Below are 17,951 nucleotides of genomic sequence, written 5' to 3' on the forward strand. Positions count from 1 at the left end.
AGTGAGGACGAAAAAGATTTAGACACGCGTCAGAAAACCTGGACAGGGAGTTAAGCATTTTCACACCGACAGGAATCGCATTATAGTCAGCGACGGTTCTAACAAAGAACGACCTGTTGTACTGGGCAGAAACATGTCTCGGAATAGCATACTGACGACTACGCACCGACCTTCCATCAGCCAGCCTATCGAAGAGAAACTTCGGTTCCCTAAACAGAACAAGGCCATGCATAAACGAGCAACGCCGACGCTTCAGATACGTCATAATGTCACAACCTAACAATCCTTCAACGTGATCCCGAGTACTGTCGTAGCGCCTCAATCCATACACAAAACGCACACAGGCACTAAAAGCTCCCTCCAACGACCGAGCATCAGCGGCCGACAAATTTGTCGAATAAACCGAGTCACAATACGTAAAGGCCGGCAGTACAAGAGACTTAATCAGCATCATCCGAATCTTACGAGAGAAAACATGACCTTGATGCCAGAGACTACGAAGTCTAGCAAATACCCTGGAACAGATCAAGCGCACCTGGTCTCTGAATGTCAGTCTTTTGTCCATGACAAGTCCTAGGTTAAGAACCTTGTCTGCATATGGAATGACTACACCACCTAGCAGGACAGGAGGGAACAAATTCGACGACAAGAATCTAGAATCCTCGAATACAATGGCTTGGGACTTATTGGCATTTAGCTTCAAAGAATTTTCGCGAGCCCACCGATGAACTGCATAGAGGTCCTGGTTGATACGAAAAACAGCCTGATTGGCTGTACTCTTTGGGCTGGAATACATCAACTGCACGTCGTCTGCGAACATATGGTGCGACGTAGACTTCAGGCAAGTCGGCAAGTCATTAATATACATCGAAAACAACAACGGACCTAAAACCGAGCCTTGCGGTATTCCGGCGCGAATTCCAGTCAACTCCGAAAAGTGGCCGTCAATACAGACGGATTGGAAGCGATCACTTAGGTAGCATCGGATAAGGCTCACGGCAGAAGATGAAAAACCGAAGTTCGAAGCAAGCTTACGGAGCAGTTTGCCGTGATGGAGGGAATCGAAAGCTTTGGAAAAATCTAATAGCACCATAACAGTCACAAAATTCTTGTCAAACGACTTCCTTATTTCATCCGATATTCGCAAAAGAGCCGCACAAGTACTGTGATGCGACCTAAACCCTGACTGGTAGTCGTCGAGAAGCGCATTAGCGTCGAGGCACGTTGAAATCTGTTCTTTTGCTAAAATTTCGAAAACCTTCGACAAACAGGGCAAGATACTGATTGGCCGAAAATCATCGAGACCACGAGACCTAGTCTTCTTATGGACAGGGAGTACTTTGGACAATTTCCACGCACGAGGGACCGACGAAAAAGTGAAGCAGCTGTTAACGATATGCGTCAACACGGGCAAAACGAAAGGCAAAATCATCCTAATAAAAACCAGCGGAACATTGTCAAGGCCCAGCGAATTAGACTTAATCGACCCAACCGCTCTAGCCACGTCTAGGCTACTCACGCACGAAAAACTAAATTCGAATCCTAAGCTTGGCACAGCACTCATCCTTGAACTGTCAGATGGTGCAACAGTATCCTCATTAAGCGACGACAAGTGAGCACTGAAGTCGTCCGCAGTGAAACTTGGCGTCACCCCACTCTTGGAAACCGCACCCAACTCACGAAGGTTTCGCCAGACAGCTTTAGAACCTAACTTAAAATCTAATCTGGGAGCAAGAAAGTCCGACTTAGCCTTTTTAATAAGGTTGGTAGCACGGTTCCGCAAGCGCCTCCAGTCCTCTCTAGTCGCACGTCCATTTTTATATTCGTGCTCAGCAATGTCTCTGTCTAGCAAAGCACGCCGTATATCAAAATTGAACCAAGCATTAGTCGACAGCAGGGACTCCTTACGTTTAACGGGAACCAACGGCGCATGGGCGTCAAGGAGAGAAAGAATTTCAGAATTAAAAATCTCAACCTTATCGCTAACACTCAAAGAGTCGAATACACCATTCCATTGAATCGAATTAGCATCAGAACAGAGTGCTGCCTGATCGATCCTAAGAAAATTCCTCCTGAACCGTGGCCTATCGCTCGTCCTTCGGTTATTGCACAAGTAGGAGCCAAAGATCAAATCATGATGCGACAGACCGTGAGAGATCTGGTTGAAAAAAATCGCCTTCTCGGGTCTGGAAGTCAGACACAAATCAATGAGCGAGGCCCTTTCACCAATGGGATAATGCGACGGAATCTCACCCACGGAATTTAAGCCAAATTGTCCGACAATATCCGCAAACCTACACTTGGTGCAGGTGCCATTAACACAAAAGGAACAAACGCCATTGATGGCGCCAAGGAAATTTTCATTGAAGTCTCCAAGCAACAATACGTCGTCGTACGGCACTGTAAGTTCAAGGAGCACATCCCTCAACACATCGAGCTCCTCCACTTTTGGAGCTTTGTAGTACGCACCTACAAGCATTTTAGAATCAGGGAAAATAACTTCAATGAAGAGAAACTCAGATGAGACGTCTTCCGACAGTTTTAATACCCTAAAATTAAGACCATTACGAACGTAGAGAATGACACCCCCACTCCTTCTAAGCCTCCGATCGTTACGAACAATTTCAAAGCCTCTAAGCGCAACAGACTTGTCCGAGTGATAACTCTTACACCACGTCTCAGATACTGCGACTAGGTCGAGATGAGTGTCCTCAAAAAAAGACCGAAACTCGTCAATCTTGGGCGGCAGACTACCAACATTCACATGACAATAATTCAGTCTGTCGGACGACACCTTCAAAGTTGACTTCAGAATAACGTTGGGTATACATACCGAAACTCTGTGATTGGAATTTCCATTGCGACTAGAAGACATCAAATACACTGACGTTCACGTTTAGAGTAGGAAGTAGCTTTCTTGGCAGCACCGGAGTAAGTCTTTCGTGGCAGAATCGTACACGAAAACCAATCATCACGAATGTATTTATTGCCGTCATTGCATATAGCAAACAGTAATGATAGAGAGAGAATAGAAAAGAAACTTTAATTAACAATTCAAAAATTAGAAAGAAAAATAGCACAAAATCAAACCAGATCCATTACCGTATCCATGCCAGCACCGTGGTACACATCAGCCTAATGAACGTATTAAGTAGGAACGCAATTCGGATCAAATGTTGAGTCCTGATTCGCCGTAGCACCAGTGGATACATCAATATTCAAAATCTCCGTGTTAGCAGTCGATGTTACTACGGCAGGAACGGCAGGAACAACAGCAGGAATAACCGCATTCGAATCGTTAATGACAGTAGCCGGCATATGGTTTGATGTGGTCGTAGATTTTGGCCGATTTTTGAATTTTCGATGGCGACTACTACGATGATGGATCGGACGAGACGAGTTTCTGAAGTTGATTGGTAGAATATGCTCCAATTCGCTAATGTGATAAATGATGACCGGTTTGTCATTGGGTTCACGTTTAATGAGTACGAGTCCACTTCTGGAGAAGAACGAAGCGATCAGATTTTCCTTTTTTGCTGCAGAGGCCAGGTTGAAGATGGCACGATTCGATTTGGTCAGGCTTTCATTGACATAGATCCTAGCAGTTGATTGGAATCCGATGTCCTTTAAACACAGATTTTTCATTTTCAAATAGGCCGACAGCAGGTACCGTTTAACTCCAACATCGTAAACTTTGACCATAATCGGAGCCGAATGGCGAGCAGCTGAATTAACATCGGAATTATGCCCGCGTAGTCGAAAAGCCGTAACAAAATCACGCTCCACGAGATCGCACTGTAGGGCTTTGCAAATATCACCAACAATACCAAATGGATTGTCCTTGGGCTCGACAGGAACACCTGTTATAATCAATTCGTTTTCCCTGGAAACTCTCTCAAGATTATCTAACCGCCATTCGTGCAACGCCCGCTGCTCATCAAGACGTGTCACCTCCGTTGACAGCACGGCTGTTTTCTCGTCCATTTTCCGGTCAGTGGAAGCCTCTGCATCCTCAAGACGCCGATCAATATCGATGGAAAGCATATTGAAGCGATTATCCATATCCAATTTCACCTCACGAATCATTGATGACACCGTGGAGTCGAGTTTATCGATTTTCGCATTCAGTCGGTTATCCACAGCACCCACAGTATTGTTGAGGGCATCCATTTTGGTAGATAGTGACAGCAGCAATTTCTTGAGTTCCAATCCAGACGGTTCATCGACTTCACCTGCAGGATGAACATCATCATGCGTACGTTTAGCTTGCTTGACCTTATTGGACATCTCTAATGGGACTGCAAACTTTGAAAACGAAGAATGACAGCGATGTGTAACCAGTGTTGCGTGTTGTCAATTGAATTATTGAATTCAAGTTTGCACGATGTGGCTGTGATGTGTCTTGGCAAGACCAAACAACCGGAATGAAGCACAGCAAGTTCGACGATATAGTGGGTCGTACTTTAATTAAAGCACGAGCACTAAATTCAGTTACAGTGTTCCAACACAAACCGTGATGTGAGTCAACAATGAGACATAACCTCACTCACGCAACGAGACTGCAAATGCCGATGAAGTGGATATTTAACCAATTAGACGGGAAACTTCATATGATCGGCGCGTAGGACCAGTTAATAAACCAAATTAACGAATAAATCAAGGGCTGCGATGGTTAATTAACTTTAGAAACGATGATACGTGCGGCACGGAACAAAACCACGTCTATTCCTTTGACATACTCACACACACCAATGATTGATTGATTGATTGATTCATCGAATTCAATTACATCGCCCCCTTCAGACACATTACGTCAGACGATAATCGAAATTCACTTCCGCTCACCGCCGTCAGAAATTAAAATTAAAGTTTACCAAACGTTCGAATGCTGTTCAAATACCTATTCCCATTTGGTTCAAATTCGTCTTTCCTTGAATCCCAATTCTTCTTTCTGTTTCCGAAAATGTTTCAATAAATTGAGTGAATATTTTATAGAAATTCAGGACTATAATTGCTTAAATTTGGAATTATTATTGAATTGTTAACACTGTTACCTGCATTACCATAGTAAGTAAGGTAGTACAGTAACATCAGCATTGACCAGGGAAATTTTTAAAATTTTGCATTTATTCCTGATACTGCTCTTTTCGCGTAAAAAACACACTTTCATGTGTAAGCTCCTACTTGTGCTCCTATCCGTTTCTACTATTTCAGAGAAACAGCTTAGATACAAAAAATGGGATTTTTTACGTGTGCAAAACAGTAGCACCAAATATTTTGTGTCAGTTAGAACATCTTGTTTTAAAATAGTAATTATGGAGTGGTTAACTAACGCCGTAAGTCCGCTGAAAATTTAAGATTTAAATCTTCTATCAGAGTGCGTCGAAATTTATCTTTCGATTCATTTGTTCATCATATAGTGATTCACCAAAAATTCAAATTCAAATTCAAATTCAGACTGGTCGAGGAACTGATAAATGAATAAAAACACGACAGAGTAAAGTAAACCAGGCAGGAGCAGACGACGAAACTACATTCAAAGGAGGTACCAAAATCCCGTTATACCAAAATCAAAGGCCCACTAATGAATTTAGGTCCCTCGTCAAAATCGACTGCTCTTGCCTGGGTTACTTTACTCTGCCGTGATAAAAGGAATAAATCAAAGAGGAAAGTTTTGAATGACAAGTTAAGTTAGTGTGTAACAAAGTATATAAACACTGAAGGTAATGCAGACCCTCAGCGGATCAGAGAAATTACGGATCCAAACTTTCAGGTGAATTCATTTTCGTATGTTGTCTAACTTAGACTTGTGCAACATGACGGCCCTAAATCTTTCCAATTCACTACTAAATACAACTTGACGCAAACGAATTTTATATGTGTGAAACATAACGTCGCTAAATCGTTCCAAATTCACCACTAGATGCAACTTGACGTAAACGAATTCAATACATGTGCAACATGACGGAGCTAAAATTCACCTGAAAGTTTGGATCCGTGTGTAACTGTGGATTTGCATTACCTTCAGTGTTTATATACTTTGTTGTGTAACAGGTTCCGATTCAAGCTTTCCTAGCATTGGGGTTTTATTAGGCGGGTAGTTCAAATAATGGCGGGCATCGAATGACATGGGCAAAAAAAAGGTTAATAGATCAGGCTGGGTCTTCAGCTGTGGGCAACTCATCATTCATTTGATAACAAATTTACGTTATTTTGTTCAACATTTCTTGTCTAAGTGGTACAATGGTTAATCAAAGTTCCGGTATCAGATAGACTTTGTATCCTTCAAACAAACCCTCCGAACAATTTTTAACAGTGTATGAATAGTAATTCTTTTCTACCAAATAATAAACTCACTGAAAACTGCTTCTAATGATGTTTTTGTTAAAATATTTTGATTAGATTTTCATTTCTGAATTATGAATGGAAAAACATTGATTAAATACACGTGAAGGAAAGTATTGAGTTATTATTATGAATTTCAATGTAGGTCAAAGCAAATGACATGCCCTATAATGTCTTTATTGATCAATAAACCAAACTTAGCGTTCAATTATATTATCCTGTCGATTCATATTTATATGGCGGTAATAAAATCGACGTATTTACATAACAAATCATAAGTAACAGTTACAAATTATATTCAATCCAACACAACCATTGTGGGATGATCTACTATGCCATATATACATATATATATGTTCTGTGTGTTATGTATATTGTCTCACTCGTATGTAATAATACAAAACAGTGAAGTCTTGTTGAATATGGTAAACGAACACACTGCCCGGTCTATAAATAATCCTTTAACCTCAACACACATAGCATACGAAAATGTTAAAACCCGAAGAGCCTACAGTTAAAGGTTCTTATTCTATATGCGGTTTTCATGTTGGTCTATATAATCATAAATTTGTACGTTCAGCCAGGAAACCCGATACAATATGGGAAAGGCGTCAATTTAACCTTATCGTGTCTTGCATCGTTTACCATACGATCGTAATGTGTGCTCTCATATAGACGTTCTGGTGTTTATATCTACCAGACCTGTTTTCAGTGGCTCAAGGTACATAAATTCAAAATGTAGAATATGATTTCGAAAACAATGCTTAAAGAAGTAATAAATCTCTGGTTAAGTTATTGTCATCAATGTGTATGATGTATATGTGTGTATGTGTGTATGTGTGTAGATTGGTAAAACTTGTGGGATAACGTTCACACTTTAAAGTCGAAATATAATAAGCTTATGTGTTCGACGGTTGGTGTGAAAATTAATTAGTTTTCGATATATTTGAACAGCACGGCACGCCAGAAAGCTTTTAACAGATGACGGTACGTGGTGTTTGGTTCTCTTTCATTATATTTGAATACAGTGCTACAGTACATACAACTATTGGATAATGCAGTTGCTATAGCATAGAGAGTGTTCTGTCCGTGAGCAAATAGAAAGCTTTTAATATTTCAGTCTAATGCTTTCATTTTATTAAGTTTTTCACTTATTATCCTCTTCTCGTCAGTTGAATTTTTATGATGAAAATTTTTCGAGCATATCAAAACAGCAAATAAATTATTCAGTTTACCGTTTCAGCTGTTAGTCCAAATACAACTATTTTCATGACTATTTTCGTACCAATACATTTAAACAGTTCAAAATTGTGATTTTCTACGAATTTCTGTTGTTGTTTTTCTTTAACAAAGAAGAATCAGTTTCAGCAAACGATGAAAAGTAGTTGACACAAAAAATTGTAGAATGACGCCAAACTTTCCTGTTTCATTTCGTGGCAGAGCCTATTATTGGTAAACTAATTTACTAAAATTGCAGAAATTTACTGAAAATGACATATTACTGAAATTCATCTAAATTTCCCAGAAATAAGGCTTACGACAGGTCAGGTCAGGTTGACCTGATAAGAAAATTGACTTTGACCGGACCTGACCTGATTTTTCAGTAGTTGTACTACATATTTTCGCATATAATGACTTTTCAAGAGCCCGGCAATGTGTACTGATACCTTTATTCTTGACGCTGAGTTGTTTTCAACGCTTTCGTTTAGAAAAAGCCAAAATTAATGACTTAGTTAATTTTTATCAGCTTTTAGATTGCTAGAAGAGTTAATTGCAGGTCTTGACTCATGGCTAAGTCAATAAGACATAAATTTTCATGCTAAAAAGACTTTTAGATTTGTTGTCAAGCTGGTTTTGCAAAAAATAGAGTTCCCCGAAAGTGCTTCACTCATGCTAGAACTACGAATGTGGTCGATGTCAACACTATAACTAGCCAGCACTATGACAAGTGTGATTTGTTCGTAGTCAACCGAATTAAAGAGAATAAATCAATTAAAGAAACAAATAGGTCACTGTGGGCATATAAGTATCCACATCATGAGTGGCCGCCAGGGCTGTACGGGTGGCAGTGTCCATTGTGACTCTTCTCAACGGAAGGCAATTTTAAACACTTCGCCGAGTAGCTCGCACCATCAGTTTCTTAAAGATTAATTCTTTAGATTTTTTTAATATCTTGTTGCGCACGTTCAAGGTTGCAGGAAAATGATTTTTATCGTTGTCGAACTACTTTCAGCTACCTTAAAACACATTTTTCAACGATTCAACGAGTGAATATTTGTTGATATGTAAAAATTGAAAATTTCTCTTCTAAAGATTTTCCCAAAAGACTTATCATCAAAGTTTTTAGGTTTTTCATTTTTGTACTGCAACAATTTCAGGTCAACCTGAAACCTGTCAGGTCATACTATCAGGTCAATATCAGGTCACAGGTGATTGACCTGACCTGAAATTTGCAGGTTGATCTGACCCGATAGTAAGCCTTACCCAGAAACAGAAACCTACTAAAATTTACCAAAACTTTACTGAAATCTACCAGAAATTGAAGGAATCGAAGATAAATTCTAAAAAATTCCTTCAAATTATTAAAAGATTCTGAATTGTATTTCAGGAATTTTTAGAACTTTTTAAAGAATTTTACTGAATTTTTAGAAATTTAATTTTGGGAAATTCAGTACATTTTTTCACCAAAAATGTACTGAATTTCCCAAAATTAAATTTCTAAAAATTCAGTAAAATTCTTTAAAAAGTTCTAAAAATTCCTTTATTTTACAACTTCAGTAAATTAAAATCCAAATAATATGCCCTGCTTTTTGTAATCATTTCTGCTTGTTTCACTGTTATGATAAAATTCAGAATTATTTACATTAATTTAAAATATTCGCGTAACTGCTTTTGTAACTGTTGTGCAGCATTCACATACCAGTATTTCGAATGATGTTAACAGGGTCTAGCGTACCAACGTTTATAGTTTACCATCCAGTATCATCAACAAATACTTGAAGTTTATCTCTCAGATTTAATTCCCTTGACTGAAAGTCAGGGTCTTACACCCGAAAATGTGGATAACAAAAAAGTTCACTGTGATTGAAAATGTATGAAAAACGTTAAATGTGGGTAACAATTCTTCGTTGAGGACACGACAGCTTGAGTAATTTGGACGAATCTTTTTCTTAAATGCGTGGAATTAAAATCCCGAGGCTAAGTTCGAAGATGGGCTATGTTGGACTAAGGATCTGGAAGCTATCCAAGTAAAACAGGATTTCATACTGTTGATTATAGCCTCAATTGAAAAAGATAACTTTGATGAAATTGGATTTTTTCGCGTAGTGTGTGTCGAGGGGGACCGCACTGAATTTGCAACTCTTTTTCCTCGTGCAACTCTTTCGCAACTTTTTTTTCGGCATGCAACTCTTTTTTTTCCACGTGCAACTCTCTTGCAACTCTTTTTTTCAGATTGCAACTCTATGCAACTCTTTTCAGTGCGGTCCCCCTCGGTGTGTGTAAATCATATAAAAGTATGTTCTCGATAGAGTGGCAATATTAAATGAGTCATTCCCAACTACCTAACTAATTTCTGAATATTTTTTTTCTTCAAATACATGGAATTAAAACAATCAAACAGAATATTGTACGACTTTTACAAGTTTGAAGTTTGCGGACAGAGCGAAGCGAGGGCCGTAATTCACACGAGCCGTGATATTTTATTCACGATTGAAGGTTTTGTACCCGGGCTTCGTTTTTTATACAAAAGTGTAAGAGAAGAACATCTATACCACTTTTTTATTATTTGATGGAGTCAAAATCGTTTCTCATTCGCAACACTTACTTCGCATGTACTCTGATTAAATTTAACCAAGAGGCAATCAACCAGAATAATAGACAGCTGATACGAGTGGGAAGTTTGCGGCCAGACTGGAGCGAGGGCCGTAATTCACACGAGTCGCATTTTATTTATGATTTACAAGAAAATTGAGATTTCAAAGAGGGTTCAAAAATCATTCGGTCTTACGTTCGGTATATTCCAAAGAATATTTGTTGTTGTTGCTATTTGAGTCATTGATACATTAATTTGCTAAATTTGACAATTTTGTGAGAATATAACATATGAGAAAATAAGTTGGAATCGAATGAAGGCTTTTGCATTCGGAAGTTTAACAATAAAATTGATCAAAAATGTATTGAGAAAATTGTCAGTCAAGGGACTTGACCCGCCCAAAAGGTGGGACCTAGTATTTAATATTTCATAGAAGATGTGTAGCACACCAATAGGAAAGGAAGAAAGAACGACTATAATTGAAATGTTGAACAGGAAATCTAACGAACGAGCTTTTTTTACAACCAAACAGCCATTCTATAAAACATCCAATTTACACGACAAGAAGTCCCTTTACTGTAATCAACAGAGTTTTTTGTTAATGGTTTGGTGTAGGAGGTCGCGGTTGGATTAATTCGTTAGTGATGAAGAAATACTCGGATCAGGTTCAGGTCGGTCGGTCAGGCCGTATTACGTTTTAAAGCGCCATCGCCATGGTCTATTAGAATTTTCAGCGCCAATTTAAGATACAAAAAACCTTTTTTAAACTTTTACAAACATATCACAATAGGAGTCCAGGACCAATTTTTTACCGTGCCAGCGGTACTCTCCATATGTCTAAGTTCATGCTTTATTATTAAAATAGTTGTTTTGTAGAATGTGGTAAAAAACGCGCATGGAAGCCTCTGATGGGCCCATTGTGCTCACTATAATTTAGTGACCACATTCTATTGAACCTAACCTTTCTGTACCTGATCCTGTTGCATAGAAAATGTTCTGATGAGTCTGAATGGTCCCCACACAGAACGCAGCTGGGAAGCTCCTTCGATGGTGGTGAATTGTTTGTTGAAATTCCATCATTACTCCGCTGAATGTTTTTAGTCTTGTTGAGGCACGACAGCACGACACAGTAAAGTTATTTTACTCTGCCGTGAGTGACAGGCTTCTATGATGGCTGTTCAGGCATAGAATCTTGGACATGGAAACCGGATATACTCACCACCTGATCCGTTTACTGGATCTTTAAAAGTCAGTTGTTTAGGCTTCAAATCCGGTTCAGATAATCAGATTTGCTAGGGCTGATCTGACCTGGCTGGTTGCTAACTTAATCCCTGACCTGTTACCAGAGATGTAATCAATACGTGTGCTAATCCTAGAGAGTGCTGTGTTTCTATCGATCACAAACGTCTTAAATGTAAGCAGAACGACGGAAAAACGGAGACACTGTTCGAAGCTCTATGATTTTTGGTCTACCTGTATCACAAGCAGCCTGTGTGGTAATTTGGCGTGAAGACGCTCTCTACCGCACCATATATTAAGTATTCCGTATATTACAAAGCATCATCATCATCTCTCCACTGGTTGGAAAAAATCAGCAACTAGAATTCGATTAGTAATTCTTTTAAGATCAAATATAAAAGCCATTCGACTGGAACTGTTGAATTTCATGCATGCTTAACCAATCAAACATAATAGTCCCTTCGGTTTTGAATAGTGAAGTGTTTTTGTTTTACGACATCAATCATTGGTACACCAAAAATAGATTCGAAACAAACATTAATTGATATAACAAGTAAGGAAAGTGTATTTTTTTATTATCATTCTTCTTCTTCTCAAATTTGTTTTTCCATCACGATGATGTTGGGTAATGGTATTCTGACCTAACGAAATCATTTTTACAGCATCTGGCCTTTATTTATCTTCAGTTGTTCGTGGTGTGGACGGGTGTGTGTATATTCTCTGTATTGTATATACAAAGAAAATCTCTCAACAATTAAAAACAAAAGATAATTTCATTTTGATTAATGGTTTCTGGTGCTTTCATTGAGTTCATTAGGAAATGTTTCTTGTGCGGATAGATTGATTGTGGCGTAGACATAATGAGTGATAGAAAATACATACAACGTACGGTTTCATTCTCTTTTAATGTCGTAACAAGAAAATTATTCTTGATGGTTTCATTGGGAACAAACGTAGCAACTCAAATCCAAAGTGGTTTCAATTTTATGTGTTGGATAAAATCGACGTTGAGAATATTAGTGCTCTTTTGTACAAACACTCATATCAACATATTACACGGATCATTCACCTCAAGTACCTATAATCGCATTTCCAAACCACGTGTAGTTATACAAGCCAAAATCCATGCAAATATCATAGTTTCGATTAATCGGTATTGTTTCATTGAATACAACATGCTTACATTACCAATTAAACTAGGTCCCACGGTTTGTGGGTCGGGTCCCTTGACTGCCTTTTTAAATTTAGGGAAATTAAAGTAAATTCAGTTTTTTTATTGAAATGAGGAAAGTTAGCAATGACCAGTGATAAACACAGTGGATTCTTACTTGTACAATGCTACCTGAGCATCGACAGCCGAAAGCCAGACAAAAATGCTTTTGGGAATTACTTCCATATCATTTGTCCAACATCGACCACCTACGAACTTGACCTGAGGAATTTTATTCCTCGTCGATTAAAACCAAAATTTCCAAAATCGGTTTAGATTTGCTCAAGTTATCGTGCCATCAAGAAACCAGAAAAAAAACTCTTTTGGGAATAACTACCAGATCGGTAGGTCGATATTGACCATCTATGAACTTGACCTCAGGAATTTAATTCCTCGTCGATTGAAACTAAATTTTTGAAAATCGGTTGAGAATTACTCAAGTTTTCGTGCTATCAAGTGTTACATACATTTCAGTATTTTCCGTTTTTTGCTAACATTTCATAGTATGTTGTGTTACAAGTATTGTAATGTTGATTTTTTCAGCACTAGGAAGGAAAATTGGGTCGTGTGCTGAAAAAATCTCATTACAATACGTGTAACACATCATGCTTTGTGCCAACCGAGAATTGAAATAGACAAATGCACAAAAATTCAGAATTTTCATTGTAAACAATCACTCTTCGAATTTGATCGATCACGTTGCTTTGCATTTTTTTTAAAACGAATGCTGTAATAACTCATACGAATTTCATTTCAACACTGGTTTGAGTGTTGTAATAAGCCATGAAAACGGGTGTTGTAATTTTGGACATTTCAATCTAGTTATCGATATTGAAATCCGTCGTATTTCAATTCTCGGTGGCACAAAACATTTTGTGCCACCGAGAATTGAAATACGACTCTTTTCAGCACTCATTTTAGTGTTGTAAAGTGACTTATTTCAGCACCCGTTTGATGTGATATTACAACACTCAAAGCAGTGTTGAAATGGAATTTGTATGAGTTGTTACAGCATTCGTTTTAGAAAATGCAAAGCAATGTGATCGATCAAATTTGAAGAGTGATTGTTTACAATGAAAATCATGATTGTTTGTGCTCTTGTCTATTTCAATTCTCGGTTGGCACAAAGCATGATGTGTTACACGTATTGTAATGAGATTTTTTCAGCACACGACACAATTTTCCTTACTCGCTCCGCTCGTAAGGAAAACTTGGGTCTAGTGCTGAAAAAATCAACATTACAATACTTGTAACACAACATACTATTACAAAATCGATCATAGTGAACGTATTTTATGATATATGACCCTTGACTTAACAGTCAAGGGAATTAACCACAAAGAAAACTTACTGGCCTTGTGGTAAAGCGTATTCTGAATTGAAGAACAATGCAATTTGGACATGCTAGTGCGTCCTAATTAGCTTTGTATTTAGGAACATTCAATAACGATACGACAGAGTTGCGTCTACGTGGCAGACCCCTTAACACTCGAACACAATAAGTATGTGTTTTCACGGTGGGCTTGAAAATCTTTTTATTAAACCTCCCTTATGCGCAAGAAAGTTTCTAGTGGGCAGTGTTATGTGTTAGATTATGCTTTCTTGCACAAAAATTAGCCATCATGGCTTCATGGAAAAAATGTCTCTGCCAAAAATATGTAACTAAGTTCTGTGGGTCTTTTCGAGAAACTTTCCTGGTTTGTTTTGCCACTCTCTTGGACATTGTTCGTCTATTGTCAGACCTAATTGATCGAAAATATATGGTCGCTATTACGTCTGGGGTCTAACTACGATTACTGCAATGATTCTACTCAAAATCAGTAGCATTTTGCCATAACCATGTTTAAAAACATTTTTTAAATGGTAGAAACTTGGTTATTACAAAATGGTGTCCTATAGGAATTAGTGTTTTAAGCCGGTTTTATACTAAATCTATTGGCTTCCGATTGGAGTTTCCATACACAAAACTGTACATAGTCCACAAATAATATTCAATCAACAGGAGAGGAATTACAGCTATAATTCTCTATCGGGTCTCTTTTTCAATTCTATCGTATTTAACCGTTAAAATGTCATACATTTTCCTGTTTTCAGTAGAGAAAACCGTTTGAACGTCCAACAATTGACTGCGATAAAATTGAAAAAGAAACCCGACAGAGAATGACAGCTGTAATTCCTCTCCAGATTCCATATACGAGGAGATTAATGTTCGTCACTTTCACGTACCCTTCGATCCTTCGAACAAAAGTTGTTTGTAATGACGCAAAAACAGACATCAGAGGTGCAACAATTTTGATTAAATTTGGTTCGGCCACACCGTGAAACATTGTTATCCCAATTATGTATTTTTTTTTCACAAAAAACTATAAAAAAAAGCAACAACAACTTTCTTTCCCAACTGTTATTAAACTAAAATTTAAAGTATTTTTGTGTGATAAGATTGTGTAAATCAATTTCCGTTCAAATTACTAGAAGAATTACACTTTGCCCGTCATTATATTTGAGATGGACCTGTGCGCTGCTAATAATTTTGTGGAGGCGGTCGACAAAAAACAAACTTTTGTTGTTTCCGGCTGCCAATCGGTTTATTATTTTGGCCAAGATTCTGGCACAATTCTCAAATTGGGCAGTTCTTCGAACTATAATAGAGAGTGCTCGCCCCACTGGGCTATGTGTTCCGCTGTATCGCACAATGTTTAAATTTTCGATGTGAATCAATATGTCATCATCTATGAGAGCGTGTTTTGTACGAGTTAAAAACGATGAAACTGAGTGATTATATAGAAGACCCTGAAGTACATAAAGATGGACCTAATATTCAACTTTTCGTTTGCTAAAATCCACAAAGTCACCATAGACATGGTCCATTCCATTGTGGATATGCTCGACAAAAAAATTCTAAGATTCCAACAGAACCAATAGTCAACGAACGCACTGATTTTCGAACTATTCGATTCGACGCACTATCAGCTTTAGCCTTTATCATAGAGGTAGACTACCTAGAGGAATCATGACCTAAATTCATTGAAAAATTATATCACACACACCACTAACACGAAAACGTCAACTTTGCTTTGCTTTTGACATTATGAGTCCCTTTACTTTTGACATTAAGAGTCCCGTGTACTGTCTGTACACGGAGCTGTCACACACACATTCAAATATAAGATTTTTCATTTTAATTTGTCAGTTTGTTCTATTGAGAGGGCCCTTGGCTTTTATTCACCGGCTGTCGAGTCTACTCTGTCAGCCAAAAAATCAAAAATTAGTGCGGTTAGCATACGTTTTATGATAGCGCCTAAAAACTATGATTCGGAGATAAAACATTGAATTTCCATATATATAAGGTCTGGACATTGAGTATGTTTCTTCAGATTGTAGAGCACTGCTGTGTTACAATCTTTGCAATTCGATCAATCTCCATAAACTAAAAAAAGTGAAATTTGTAAGACGACAAGTACGACGAGTGATTAGTTTCTTTATAATTTTTAAAAATGGGAGTGCAAAAGCTAATCGTTGCGAGTGATGATATAGAAGTAGAAATCCAGTTCGATATCACTGGCAAATTGAACGATTTACGGAAGACTTTGATCGAACTTCATCACATTTGTGAAGACGATGAAAAACAGCCCTGGCGTTTCGTGAAAGTCGACACTGGTAAAATAACTGACATGGAGTACGAAGCATACATTCCAGTCAAGGATTACATCTACGACACGAACAAAATACGTATAACCAGTCTCAAGAAAGATCTGCAAGTATTTGCTGACTCTGCTCAGGAAACCATCGAGTTCAATGTTACGAATACCCTTGCTGAGTTACGAAAAGCTTTGATCGAAAAAACTTTCATTAAGAACGATACTGAAACTACCGGTTGGCGATTCCTGTCACCAACATTCGATCCGGAGAGAGGTAAAACGGAATTAATCTTTTTTTAAATCCAAGAAATTACAAAGTTTCAAACAAACAGGTACCGTGACTGATGCAATTATCACAATGGATGGAAGTGAAAAGACAACGAAGGTAAAAGATTTTTTATTTGGCAGCAGCAAGGTACGCATGGTCGATGTTAAGCGTAAGATCCAGCCCGATCTAATTGGTGTTAGTTCGGACTATTTCTCGGATGGAGACATTAACGTTATAATATCACAGAATGGCGCAATTACGAAAGACAAATTTCAACCAATAATGATGACAAATGTTCGACCGGCCAGAGAAGATGGTGTAATTACGAATTTCTCTAACGTAGTTCTGTGCGAAAAAGGCACGGCTGTACGTATCCGCGTGGAAAGTAGGACCCATAAAGGAATGATGTATAGTATAGTACCTGATGAGGGTGATCCTATTTCTCTCGGCTCAATTTGTACATATACAGGATATACAGCAACCACTTACGAGAACGGTGACGCTATTATAATTGTTTCGTCTAAGGAATTGGGCATTCCAACCCGAGAAAGACTTGGATTTCGTCGCTTGACCGTTAAAGCTTGGAAACTCACTTCATTTATGAAGCGTGGAAAAAAGTATTTTTTTGATGAGAAAGTGAGATCCATGAGTAGGTCAGTTCTGCGTGGCGTTGATCCTATCGACGGAAAGAATATGGAAGATGCTACGTTTGAAAGGCGAAAATACGTAGAGTTCCATTATACTAACATACTATCTAATATTGTGCATGATCCGAATGAGATTTACGGTAAGGTTGACATTGATTTCTTCGTATTTAAATCGAAAGAAGCTGCACAAAATATGGTCGAAATGAGGATTAATCCAAACTTTACATAAAACAATGATGTACGGTCAGGTATGAAAATTTCAAATGCATGAAAGATCAATAAAAGAAATATTTTTGCAGTCTGACGTTTTGTGTTTGACCCTTCCAGTCTCTATCTCAATTATCTTATCATCAATTCATTATTACTTTCGCTATAATATGAAATCAACCTGTTTCTCGTTCGGCCTTTATTACGTGATATTCATGAAGCTGACTCATTTTTGTGAAGACAACATGATCTGACACGTAACATCTAATAACAAAGGTTCCAGAGTTACTACCCTTATTTCATTTCATGCCTTGGGCATAAATTTCAGAATTTTTCTCGGCATTCAGGTCCTCAGCATGAAAAGTTTTATTTGCATCTGTTGTGGACGATTGATTTTAAGTTCCGCTTGTCGCTCTCACTTCGTTCGGGCTACAACTCGCGAAATTGCCTAAAATCACGGTCTACCACAGATACATAAATAGCTCTAAAATTTAAGCGCTAATATTATTGCGCCATAAGAATACACGACGCAATAATCTGTCGCAATTATTTTTCGAGCACAACAACTATAATTAAATATAAA

At 38.0% G+C, this 17,951-nt stretch overlaps 1 protein-coding gene across 1 annotated transcript; it reads left to right on the forward strand.

The window, feature by feature from the left end:
• The first annotated feature begins 15,993 nt into the window (after positions 1-15,993).
• LOC119070928 lies at positions 15,994-17,459 on the forward strand. The gene is made up of 2 exons (XM_037175476.1): positions 15,994-16,520; positions 16,579-17,459. The coding sequence occupies exons 1-2, from the start codon at positions 16,103-16,105 to the stop codon at positions 17,388-17,390; spliced, it is 1,230 nt and encodes a 409-aa protein (XP_037031371.1). The 5' UTR covers positions 15,994-16,102; the 3' UTR covers positions 17,391-17,459.
• Positions 17,460-17,951: the final 492 nt, after the last annotated feature.

Source organism: Bradysia coprophila, chromosome II, assembly GCF_014529535.1.
Source record: "Bradysia coprophila strain Holo2 chromosome II, BU_Bcop_v1, whole genome shotgun sequence".
Lineage (NCBI taxonomy): Eukaryota > Metazoa > Arthropoda > Insecta > Diptera > Sciaridae > Bradysia > Bradysia coprophila.